The 12,037-nt window shown below is 40.7% G+C and overlaps 1 protein-coding gene across 4 annotated transcripts in view; it reads right to left on the bottom strand.

The window, feature by feature from the left end:
* Positions 1-12,037, bottom strand: part of KLF7 (Kruppel like factor 7) — a 79,328-nt gene that overhangs the window by 4,417 nt on the left and 62,874 nt on the right. For all 4 annotated transcript variants that reach the window (XM_036238040.1, XM_036238042.1, XM_036238043.1 and 1 more), the window contains one exon: positions 5,283-5,406. In XM_036238040.1, the coding sequence (XP_036093933.1) occupies positions 5,283-5,406 (124 nt within the window). The remainder of the gene's footprint in view (positions 1-5,282; positions 5,407-12,037) is intronic.

The raw sequence follows: 12,037 nt of genomic DNA, 5'->3' as shown, positions 1-12,037 counted from the left end.
TAGCAAGCTGCCCCACTCAGGTTAGCAAGGGTTTCCCTGAGTAGAATTTCCCTATTCATCTGTTCTTAAAACAAACAAACAAAAAACTGCTTTATCCTGCTTTATATCCTACATTCTCCACGCACTCTGTTTGTGTCCATTTCTTAAACAGGTACATGTGCAGGATAGAATCCCAAGGAAATGAAGCAAAACAGAACAAAGATAAATGGAAAAAAAAAACCACATAAAAACAGGAGAAATACAGTGGTAAACATTCTAATCCAATAACATGTTGAATAATAATAATTCTAATTATGTCCACTTATTTCAGGTCCTGATTTAGTATGAGCAAGATATTAGGATAATCCCTTAGTGTGCCATATAAAAGGGATTTGATTTACTATAAAACAGTGATAAATTTTCTTTAAAAGCAAGTACTTGATATCACTGGGACATAGAAAAGCAATAAAGCCTGCGGGGAATTTCGCATTTAACGTGCATAATTCTGTCCTGTCCTGAGCATACACTCAGTAATGCCCGCTGCCTGTTCTCTTCTCTTCTTCCCTTATTGCCTTCCTTCCTCCCTTTTTCCCCTCTCTCCTTTATCCCAGCAGCCTAGAGAAAGAAGCTCTAAGTCGGGAAGTTCTTTTTGAAGGTATTTCCTTTTTAAAGTTAACATCCTTACAAGAATCTTATAAAGAAGGTTCCATTCTTACCCCCTCTGACTCCGGAGCCCATGCTCGTAATCACACCTGCATTTTAGGCTGAGAAGGGAGAGCTGAGCTATCAGTTTGAGTTTGTAGTAGGCAGAATAATGAATGGTCCCCCCAAAATGTCTACATCTGATTCCTGGAAACTGTGAATATGTTAGGTTACAAGGCAAAGGGGAATTAAGGTTGCAGATAGAATTAACTTGCTAATCAGCTGACCTTAAAATAGGATCATTCTGGATTATCTGGGCAGGGCCAATGTCATCACAGGGTCTTTAAAAGTGGAAGAGGAAATTGAAAGAGAAAACCAGAGAGATTGGTGGCATGGGAAGAACCCAGTAGCTTTGATGATAGGAGAACAAGGTCAGGAGGTAAGAAATGTGATCAGCCTCTAGAAGCTGGAGAAGACAAGGAAATGGATTCTCCCTTAGAGCATCTAAGAAGAAAAATGCAGCTCTGCTGACACCTGGATTTTAACTTAGTGAGGCCTGTGTTGGACTTCTAACCTACAGAACTATTCGATAATAAACATGTAAAGATATATACAGATAATACGAAATTTATGGCGCTTGGTAATGGCAGCAACTAGAAAACGAATTCAGAAGTTAATCTGGTCAGGCCTGATCAGTAACGGCCTATGAGAAAGCAAGAAAGCAAAGACCATGTATCATGTCTGTGCAAAAGAGAGACACGGGGATTTGAGATGATAAGAAGGAAAGGTCTTGGCAGTGGGCAAAACCTCTTACCTTTCCTTCTGTACCCCAGGAACTCAGAGGAAAATAGTATTCTTGATACACAATTTCATCTGAAATAAGTATTCAATTATGTATGGGTTCTAGACTTTTATCTGCCTTTACTAATTGCCTACTCTGTGTTAGGTATCTAGCAGTATATGTACAAGTATCTATCTTTACCCTTCAACTTCTTTCAGAAAAAAAAAGTGAAAAAAATAAACCAAATCTTTAACATTGCACCCTTCTATTATCAAACCAGCATCATTGTTCAAATTGTAGGAAGTATATATTTAGAATTAGACTGGGTCCCTCACCACTGAGGTTTTTATTTAAATTCAATACACCAACAAGATATTTTGTCGTGATTAATTTATATTTATTAATTTATACTTACTCCATATAGGAATAATAAAAGGTAATGGATAAACTCAGCATTTAGAAATGCAGACTCAAATAATTCTAAGGGTAATATACCCCCAGAGGGTATTTATAACTATACAGCAGGCAGATGACCTTAAATAAGAACGTCCTTAACAAATTTGTTCATCACAGAGAACCAGTCAAACCCCTATCGTCATCTCTCTTGCTTATGAAAAAGGCACATTAAACTCATGTGGGCATTAAGTAACAGCAACGCTTTAGGGCACCAAAGGGCTAGAGACTGACTGGCTGGTATTTCTGACCCCCTGAAAGTGGGCTGACTCGAAAACCAAAGGTCGAAATGACCCAAAAACCAAAGGTCAAAATGCCTCCTCTCAAGTGCCCAAGACTTCGTAGGTACTAGATTGTAACCGCAGTCTCCCTAGATCATAACTGTGCTCGGTCTGCAGACAACGGCCTGCATGTTACCACTAGCGGAAGCAGAGTCCTTTTAGCTCTAGCAGCAGCTTATGTCCTGTGGGCTGAGAAACGAGACTCGTCCTCTAGCAGCTGGTCAATCAGTGGGCTGCACAGTTCAGTCTGATGGTAAGGAAATGGCAGAGCCGCCTCACTGCTTTCTCCCCAACCCAACCCGGAAGCCAAAGGTCACAAAATCCAATGGCGTCAGGGGTCAGGAAGATAAAATAAATGAGGGCAATGGGTCAAGGGTAAGAAACACGCAGCACCATCTGATTCCACTATTGATAAGGAATGGATACAAAGAAGCATTGCTCTCTGTAAGGGCAGACAACAGAGCAAGCGTGATGATACATGTCAACCGACCGACCGTCTGCCTCACGTTGGGAGACCACAGGCAGTGGTGGGGACAGTGAGAAATTAGTGATCACGTGGCCATCTCAAATGGGTAACGATTACTATTTAGCTCCAGGAAATTACGGCCACATGGGAATGTGAGCCCACTATTAGCGGATCTTCTGATTTTTCCAGACAAAGCCAGAGGTACAGAGATTTTTGTGGCATCTAGCAATTTTAAATGTTAGTAAAATAAATACTTATGTCTTTTCTATTTTAGCCTGTAGGCAAAATGAAAGTATACGTTAGACTTGGTACATGCTTTCAGGAAAGGAAACCCCAATCCCAGCTTAGCTCCTAAATAGGGTAGTCTGATTGCTCAAATTAGAAAAGGTTAAGAGGTAGGCTACTGACACTCATATGTGCCGTGGTACCAAAAGGATCCAGAGTCCTGCTGAGGGCCTCTGTTTCTGATGGTAAAAGTCTTCTAAGGAATGCCAAATCCCCAGTCGCTCCAGGCTTTCCTTTCATCTGCTTTGGTACCACTCCAATTCCCAACGCCACCTCCCAGACCTGCTCTATTCTTAGCACAATCCCTACGATTGAAATGCAAGGTGCTGTCTGTCATGAGACAGTTATAAGAGTCCAACCCCTCCTTTCTGACATTGGTGAAAAGGCACTGACTGGCCAATGTCACAGGATTTTGAACTACTCACAATCTCTCCCAAATACCATATCGCAGAATTTGTACCATTTTTTTGGCAAACTTCCAGCTCCAGAAATCATACTATATTCTGATGGGGAAAACGAAGCACAAGATTAACCAAATCGCCCCTCTCTCATGTCTACTTCACTGAAATGTCCAGTCGGTTTGACATATTTCTCACATAAGTCACACGAATTATCAGACTTAATCCTAATGCTGGACAGTCGTACATTTCACAATAAGTCAGTTGATTAGAAAAAAAACTAACTGGCAATGTCTTCATTAAGAACTCTTTGTCTATGTCCAAGGATTATGACAATCCATAATGGACAATCTCCAAGTCATGGCCTCACCACACTTCGAGGATGGGAGACTGATGTGTGCACCTCCTACTACCATACTCTGACAACTCACAAAGAGTTTGTTTTCATCCCAATGGATATAATGCTCTTCCTTAGAGGACTGTGGACACTATCTATGTATCTTCTTTATTGATAGACAGGGTTGGAGAGAAATGAACTTGAGATAGGAGTATGTGAAATAAAGAGAAACATGACCGAAGCATAATCTGTAGAAGAACAGATGCTGGGAAGTCTAGGTAATGGTACAGAAACTAAAAAACAGGTTATATTCTTGGGTAGCAGAGGAGAGCTCCAAAGGAATGAGAGACAATAGCTTCAAGAAGTGCATTTCCTCAGCCCTGGGGTGGGAGGTTATCTCTGGGCTCCAGGAGGCATGGGGGCTTTATTTAGTTCTTAAAGAAGAGAGATAAGAGAAAAATAGCCTCTTCAGGAAGAAGGGGGGAAAAAGAAGGAAAAACAGTAATGTTCCTTTATAAGCATCTTAAAGGAGATCCAAGCCAACTGGCCACCCATGAGACTTGGCCACTCCTGCCCTGCTCTCCAAACAAACACACACTACTCCAGAGGAAAGCCTGACTAAGGGAGGTGCCCACACAGGGACTGGGGGAGGCAGGATGTGAAAGCGATCACATTTCCTCTCACAGAGAGTGAGGCCTCTATGGACATCCTGCACATCCCTCCTGCCATACTGTGAGCTGCTGGCCAAGCGGGGGAACCCTGAGGCTTTCAGGGCTTTTATCGTATTAGAAGCATTTTTCTCATCATAACTGAGACCTTTAGTATTGCATTAAAAAGATGGTTAATTTTCTTAAGCTTCCTTTTAAACACAGAAATAGGATTAGAAGGATAACACGCTCAGATGCAAGCCCATTATTTGATTATGTCTAAACCTAATCCTGCCTTCACCTTGGCCTGCAGAGTCTCCATTTTGGGCTTTATTGGTTGATAATGCCAAGGTTGTCAGATACTATTACTTGTGTAGTATCTGCTGCTACGTGCTCTTTCTTCCACTATCAAATGCTGAAGGTTTGAAAATTGAATTACAGAATATGTTCTCAAAGCCTCACCATCTTTTAGATCTTTGTACTATTTTCAAAGGAAAAAGAAAGGTTCGGGCCCCCCAGGAATGGGAACTTTCTTCAGTAAATTCATTTCTAATACTTCAGAGGAAAGCCTTATAACTAACAGTCCTTCTGTTAAACAGGCTTTCTACTCTTTCATGTTATTAAGGCTGAGGGAAAATGGTATTGATGTTCATAAACAGATCAGATGGAGTAGCTGCAGGTGACCATTCTCCATCTTGTTATCTGTCCATCGCCTCCTTGAGGGTAGGAAGTATTTTGTTGATATCAAGTGACTAACATGGTCCCTGGCCCAAAACCTGGTGTTCAGTAAATACTTGTGTAACTGAACCAAGAACTTATATCATCTCTTGATTACATGCAAGAAGGCACCCTTATCTCATTGGTTTTCCCAGTGGAGAAGTAAAAGGCATTTCCAGGCCCAAGACTCCCTTCGTGAGAGAGGCTTGTGATGAAATGAAAAGAACACGGACAGCCCTCCTCCAACCCACCTCCCAAGTCCCTGGCCCACCCCAGCGGCTTCTGAGTTCCTTTACCTGTCGCAGTGGTTGCATTTAAAGGGCTTTGCACCTGTGTGTTTCCTGTAGTGCCTCGTGAGCTCATCGCTTCGTGCAAAACGCCACTCACACCCTTCCCATGAGCACTTATAAGGCTTCTCACCTGCAAGAAAAGATGAAATGACTACATCAGTGACAGGAACCAAATGGCCCACGCCTGATCAGATTCTGATACTCGTTTGTCGGTCTTGGAAAAGGGCTGTGTAAATCATTCTTGAAAGACCACATTTTCTAAACATAGTGTGTCACTTTCTCTTTAGTCTACTGATGTTTTTGTTGTTGTTATTTTTTTTAACCTTCAAAAGTGGTTTCACGAGATCCTCAAATCTGGAGCTGTCGTTTCGGTTCCCAGAGTCAGAGCATTTCCTTTGACTGGTTGGGGATCAATTTTTATTTATTTTCTATTCCCTGGAGCACTCTGACCCCACCCCCCCCCCAGTCTAAGCAGAAAGGAAATGTACTATTTTCATCTGAACCACAAATGCTTCTAATTCTATTTTTTTTTCCAGAACCTACAGTAATTTACCATTTCAGCCTTTTTGGTCTCTTCTCTCCTCTGCCCTCCTACCGCAAACTGTAGCCAGGTAGCTGCCTGGCCAGGCAAATAGCTCGGGTCTCCCAGAACCACCCTTCCTTCCAGTAAATGTGAGTGGATGGACAGTCACGAGAAAGGGCTACAGTTTGAGAGTAACGCAAAAATCACTTGACGGTTCCTGGCATTTAGGTGAAATATAGTCGCGAAGTTCTATTTAAGAAGCCCATAACTTAACGATTCCAGAGCATTCATATTAGAGAGAGATACACATTATTACAAAATATTTTTAAAGTCGATTTGTAGAGCGAGGTTTTAGCCACAGTAAAGCTGGTTATAAGCATGAAATTCGAGCTCTTGTGCTCAAGTGACCTTTTCGCACAGTAAATACAGATGGAGGGATATGTAAGAAAAACTACATCACTTTTCTTTAGACCATTTTTTTTTAACCCATTAATGTCTGTCACCAAACATGACAGATATTTACCCTTCCAAGTGCATGTTTTGTTGGTTCTAATTAAAAAAGAGAAATAATCTTTAAGACCCCATGAAATCATGAGGGTTACTGAGCCCTGTAACTGAGAGGCAGGTTAGCAAAGTGGTCATGAGCTCTGAAGCCAACCTTCCTGAGCTCAGCCTTCAATTCTGCCCCCAACTGTCTTAAGTTAATAAACCTCTCTGCGCCTCTGTTTTCTTAGAGATAACAGTATGTACCTCCAAGAGTTTGGAGAGGATAAATTAATATTATGTAAATTAATACATATTATCTATTAATTAGAACAGTGCCTAACACATGGAAGATTCAGATAATTGGTAAATATTATAAACTACCAAACCCCAAATTTCAGGATACACAAGTGCCAAAGGACTATGATTTCTCCATTTTTAATAGCTAAACCTTTACTAGGCGGCTCTTAAGGAGACACTGGCCAGGACTATACTTGTCTCACTTTCTTCTTTCCACCTTTTTTTCTTCCCTTTAAACCTGACTACAAAGTGTTCATGATTCTTTATTTGTATCACCTAGAATCAAACCAAACATGATTGAAAATTTTATTTCATTAAATCGGTGCCCTAGTGAGCCACTGCTCTGTAAGACCCATAGAGAAGAGGAATGAGAAATGCAGGCATTTCTTTGAAAAGGCACCAAGAGGACATGAAGGAGAGCTGGAAGCACAGGAGGAAACCCATTCAGCTTTGGAAACCAGTAAAAAAAAATGAATCAATGAGCGATGTTAAAAGTTCACCTTCTGGATCCTTAAAGCCAAAATTTTAGAAAAGTGCACCTGCCGAAGACAAGGGGAAGAGTGGAGATGTTGAATGAGCTTTAGAGTTAGCACACCTGGGACCTTGCTGAGTTCATTACGGACACTAAGACTCAGTGTCCCTATCTGTCGAATGGCGGTGAGCTTCCTGCGTTTATTTTAAGGTTTAAATAAGTTATCGGGTGTAAGACATGTTTCTTGAGCCTGGTACAGGTAAGTATTCAGCTAATTTGAACTACCTTTCCTCCCCAGTTTACCTGTACCCTCAGAGGCTGCTAAGGAGACAGGTCTAACCGGCTGGGTGTCAGTAAAAACTTCCAGAGCTCAGGCTCCAGACAGTTGGGTCTAGAGTCACTCTGGGCAACCCAAATGTTGGGGAGCAGAGAGTATGTTTAAATTATAAATATGTTCTCAGTATTTTGATGGAGAATGGACCAGAAAAACGGAGTGTTCTTTAGATCTGCTCAGAACAAGTGGGATGCTGAAGGGGAAATAAGAGACCCCAGTTGAAGAGAGATGTGCCCTCTCAGGGAAGTGTGTTGGCATCTGATTACCCATGAAGCACCAAAGACTTCAGAAAGTCAAAATGCCCTCCACCCACAAAGGCCTTCGAATGCAAGTATAATTGGAGGTTTCTGGAACCATGAAGACTCAACACACCCCAAATGCAACAAAGCATCTGGAAATTCCATGACATTCTATAGCTGTAAGCAGAGACATCCAGTCCCCCAAATCAATCCCACAATCGAACTGACCCGTCTATCATAGGCAACCACATTCTGAAGGACACAGGAAGGACAGAGAGAAAGTGAAGATTAAAGCGGATGTGTTTGGGTTTTGTTTTGTTTTTTTTTTTAATTTCAACTGTTTGCTTTTCCCCTTGCTGAATGTTAAAAATTAGTTCTGTTTTGCTTTGTTTTGACAAACAATGTTAAGAATTTAATTAATTCCCAGAAAACAATGTAGGCTCTTAGTTAATTCTGGAACAAACCAACTATCCTATCCAGTAGCTATTTGAGTTTCCCTTTTGCCACTGTGTACACAGTAACTACAGACAGCTTGAACTGACTCTGAATCGTATCACCTAACATTGTTTCCTGCTTACAGCTAGGCGCTACACAGAATAATACTAAGGACAAGCCCCCTTGCACCCTGAGAGTTTAGCAAAGTTATACTGACTTATCAAGCCATTTTCCCGTGTCTGATTAATTTACCTACAAGTTGCCCTTTCTGCAAATACTCACTAATAAGACATGTAAAATAACCAAGAAAAAACTCAGTTACATGAAGGAGCAGTGCCTGAAACAGGCAAAGTTAAGAACTCAAAGGAGCAGAAAAAAAACATAAAGAATTGGAAATGTGACTGAAAATTAAGACTCAGGAATAGTGGGGTTAGGCTGATCTCATTTTCGGCGTCTATACCCACTTCTATAAACCAATTTCTACTCACAAGGCAGGTCAGGGAAATTGTGTCAGTATTTTTCATGGCCAAGATCACATCTCCCTAGACACCAGCCTCCACTGCTTGATCTTGGGGGTACAACCACCTATATCCACAATGCATTAGTTTTCATCCTGACAGCCTGCCTGAAGATTTCTGCTCATTCTATATAAGGTTTAGGTTTCTTTCTTTATAAAAGTCTTTTTTTCAGGAAGGAAAGAAGGAAAGGAGGGAGAAAAGGAGAGAGAGAGAGGAAGAAAATAGGCAGTTTAGTCATAATTGGAGCAGATTTCATGTAAAATCTGCTCATCTCCTTCACTCTTCCTTCTCTCCTTCCTCTACTCTAGATACTATATGTCCTGGATATAGGACAGAAAATGTCAATACTGTACCGTATGGCCCTGGAATAATGCCTGCCATTCAACTCACTGCACTTCAAGAGTGCATGAAAATGCTCCAGAAGGGTCTACATGAGACAAGCAAGTGGGAGAGAGGCTTCAAACATCAGGGTTCAAGTCCAGGAGTGTTTAAATGAAGGCGGGCCCATCACGAAGAGGATGGACGAGCGAGCACAACATTTCCCAGTGCTGGGAGTAGCAGACGACTCTTCAGAACCACCTGAATTTTAGAGGGAACATCCAGAATGTCTTTCTCTATCTGGAAATTAACCCTAGGAAACTTGTTTCCCTGAGGGAATACATGTCACCTCCGAGGTGACAGTAGGTCTAATCAGGTATAAATAGATTTATAACCATACGAGGGCTCTTAATGAGAGTTAAGGATGCTTGATAAAAAGGGCCTACATTTAGCAAGGTTGAATCATGATTCACGCTCTCCCACAAAATGGCCTCTGAAATGCACTGTGGTCTAAACCACTGTGGCATTTTTTAGTTTCTTACAGAGTTTACTCTCCCTATTATCATGATCATCAAATTTAACTGATCGAAAACACAGAAATACTTTTTGGACATGTCCTTCCAGTCTATGTAGATTTATTCACGAATTATATAAATATACTAATGTCCTAATATATCAAGGTATTATAAAACACACATTTAATACAGAAATTTAAAAGAATTAGGGTAAATTAAATATAAATAGAAGTTATAAATTTTTCTTCCTGCACTCAAAAAGCTGTGTTGCACAATCCTGCTTAGAGACTGCTGCCCTAGGATTAAAATGAAAACAGCCTGGCTTCAATCTGGTCGTGGTGTGTCCATCCTTGGTCCCTACAGTCTATTCTCCCCACAGCAGTCAGAATAATCCTTTGAAAATGTAAGTCAGAGCATGTGTGTCCTTTACAGGGGACCATTCTTTATATTTCCATATAATTGGTTTCTTTGACTTCCTCTGGATTTCATTTTATGCATTTCAGAACATCATTCTGCAGAGTTCCACAAGCTTCACCAGACTGCCAAATAAGTTTAAGACCCAAAAAAGGTTAAGAATAAAAGTGTAAACGGTCCAATGGCTTCCTACCACTCTCATAATAAAAGTCAAAAGCCTATCAGGCCCTACAGTATACAGTCTATGCGATCTAGCCCCAGGCTACCTTTCTAATCATATATTCTCCTCTCTCCCAGGTTCACCAATACCTATCGCACAGGCTCCCACCTCAGGGCTCTGCATAGAACTTTCTAGCTCCCTTACTTCAATCACCTCACTGCTTAAAGAGAGATCTACCCTCACCATTATCTATAAAACTGCAGGTTCTAACCCCTTCCCCATATTAATCATTTTGAAATTAGATTGGGTACTGTTTGTATGTACTTTTGTTTGCCTCCCCTAAAAGAGCATAAGCTTCATGCAGGCATCCGTTACGCTCACTGTGATACCGACGGCACTGAAGCAGGGCCTGGCTCAAGCCTGTGGAATACCTGAAGTGAATAAAAAGCATCCTGATTTACGGCAAAGACCCAAGTACTCACAGAGGGGCAGGACACCCTGTGTGGTTTCAGTCCCTCTTATTCTATTGAACTGGATTAAGAGTAGAAAATGTTTGCTTGCTTGCTTGTTTAAAAATGGTCACTCTTAGGTGACAGGGACTAACATGTGGAACTCTCCAATGGAGTAAATATTCCTTCACCATCAAAGATCACTTCCACTTCTTCCCTCTCTGCCCAAGCCTGAAAAAGAAGTATCCTGAAAATCTTCCTGAAACCTTCATCTTACACCTGGGACCGCAGTCTCCTAAGCAACATCCCCTTTGGGAAGCCAAGTGCGTCATTTTATGAAACTCATTTGTAAAGGCCCTCAGTGATGATGTGTTTGGGAGAGCATGAGTGATATGTCAAACGTACTACACTATAAATTTGCCTTTAAGATGTAGATTATGGCATGAAATATGAACATGTGTCAGACTCCTGCATTCCAGGTTTAAAAGTCCCTTGAAAATAAACATCACTAATGCAAATTTTCTGCATTCATTTCCTGATCTGCAAAACTTCAAGTTCCTAATCCAATTCCTAAGGAGACTAGGACTTTGGCATGCCCAGATTCCTGTTAAAACTAATTTTATCTATTTCTTTTTATTTATTTATTTTTAATGTGGTTACCAGATTTCTGTTATCTGAGGATGTCAAGATCCTAGTCCCTTTAGGACTTGGATTAGGAACTTGAAATTTTGCAGATCAGGAAATGGAAAATCAAAATGGAAAGGAACAAGAATACTTTGTAATGGGTTTATATTGCCACTGAGGACATCTAGGGAAAATCAGAACAGACCTATCAATTGCTTTCACGATATACTCAGCAGCACTAGAGAATTTCAGCCACCTGGGAAATAAAGACATTGAGAGAGAAAATGTCACTAAGCTTTCTTAACACCGGAGAAAGAGTGAGCAGTAAATACTGCTCCATCGCTTAGCAATCCCTTCTCGGATGCATGTGCCGTGCCTCAAAAATGCCCCGTTATTGACTCTGCTTTGGAAAACTGCCTCAGAGTTCCTCTTAGTTTTCAGCTGAACCGTAAATATTTTCTTTTTTTAAGGTTTTTAGTTTGGGTGATTGCTGGAAAACAAGACCAGGGCTTTATTTTACAGAATTGCAAAAGCATTTATAACAACATCGTAAAATAAAACATGTACTCATTATTTATGTTGCATGTTGTTGTTTTTTTCACTTATCCATTACTTGCTCACCCAAAGATCTACTAGGTGCAAGGACCTAAATTGTTGAATCTGTACTTGTCACTTTACAGAACATACAAAATTTATCCTTTATTATTCCTAAAACAACTTATAAAACAATAACTGGCCTAGATTAGGTTAACTCCTCATAGCCTGTTTGTTTAAAAAATCTGAAAATTAAACCACATCCTCAGTAAGTGTAGCTCCTATTTCAAAATATGGAGACAGCTGAGAGATTTTGACTCAGTCCCACAACTGATGATAACTGTGGTGCCCAATATAATAGTCACTAGCACATGTGGCTGTGAGCACTTGAAACATGGCTAAGGTGACTAAGAAACTGAATTTCTAATTTAAATTAATTTTAA

The sequence above is a fragment of the Rousettus aegyptiacus genome, unplaced genomic scaffold (assembly GCF_014176215.1).
Source record: "Rousettus aegyptiacus isolate mRouAeg1 unplaced genomic scaffold, mRouAeg1.p scaffold_m13_p_2, whole genome shotgun sequence".
Lineage (NCBI taxonomy): Eukaryota > Metazoa > Chordata > Mammalia > Chiroptera > Pteropodidae > Rousettus > Rousettus aegyptiacus.
Note: the sequence above shows the minus strand (reverse complement) of the source record. Positions and strands in the feature narration are given on the sequence as shown.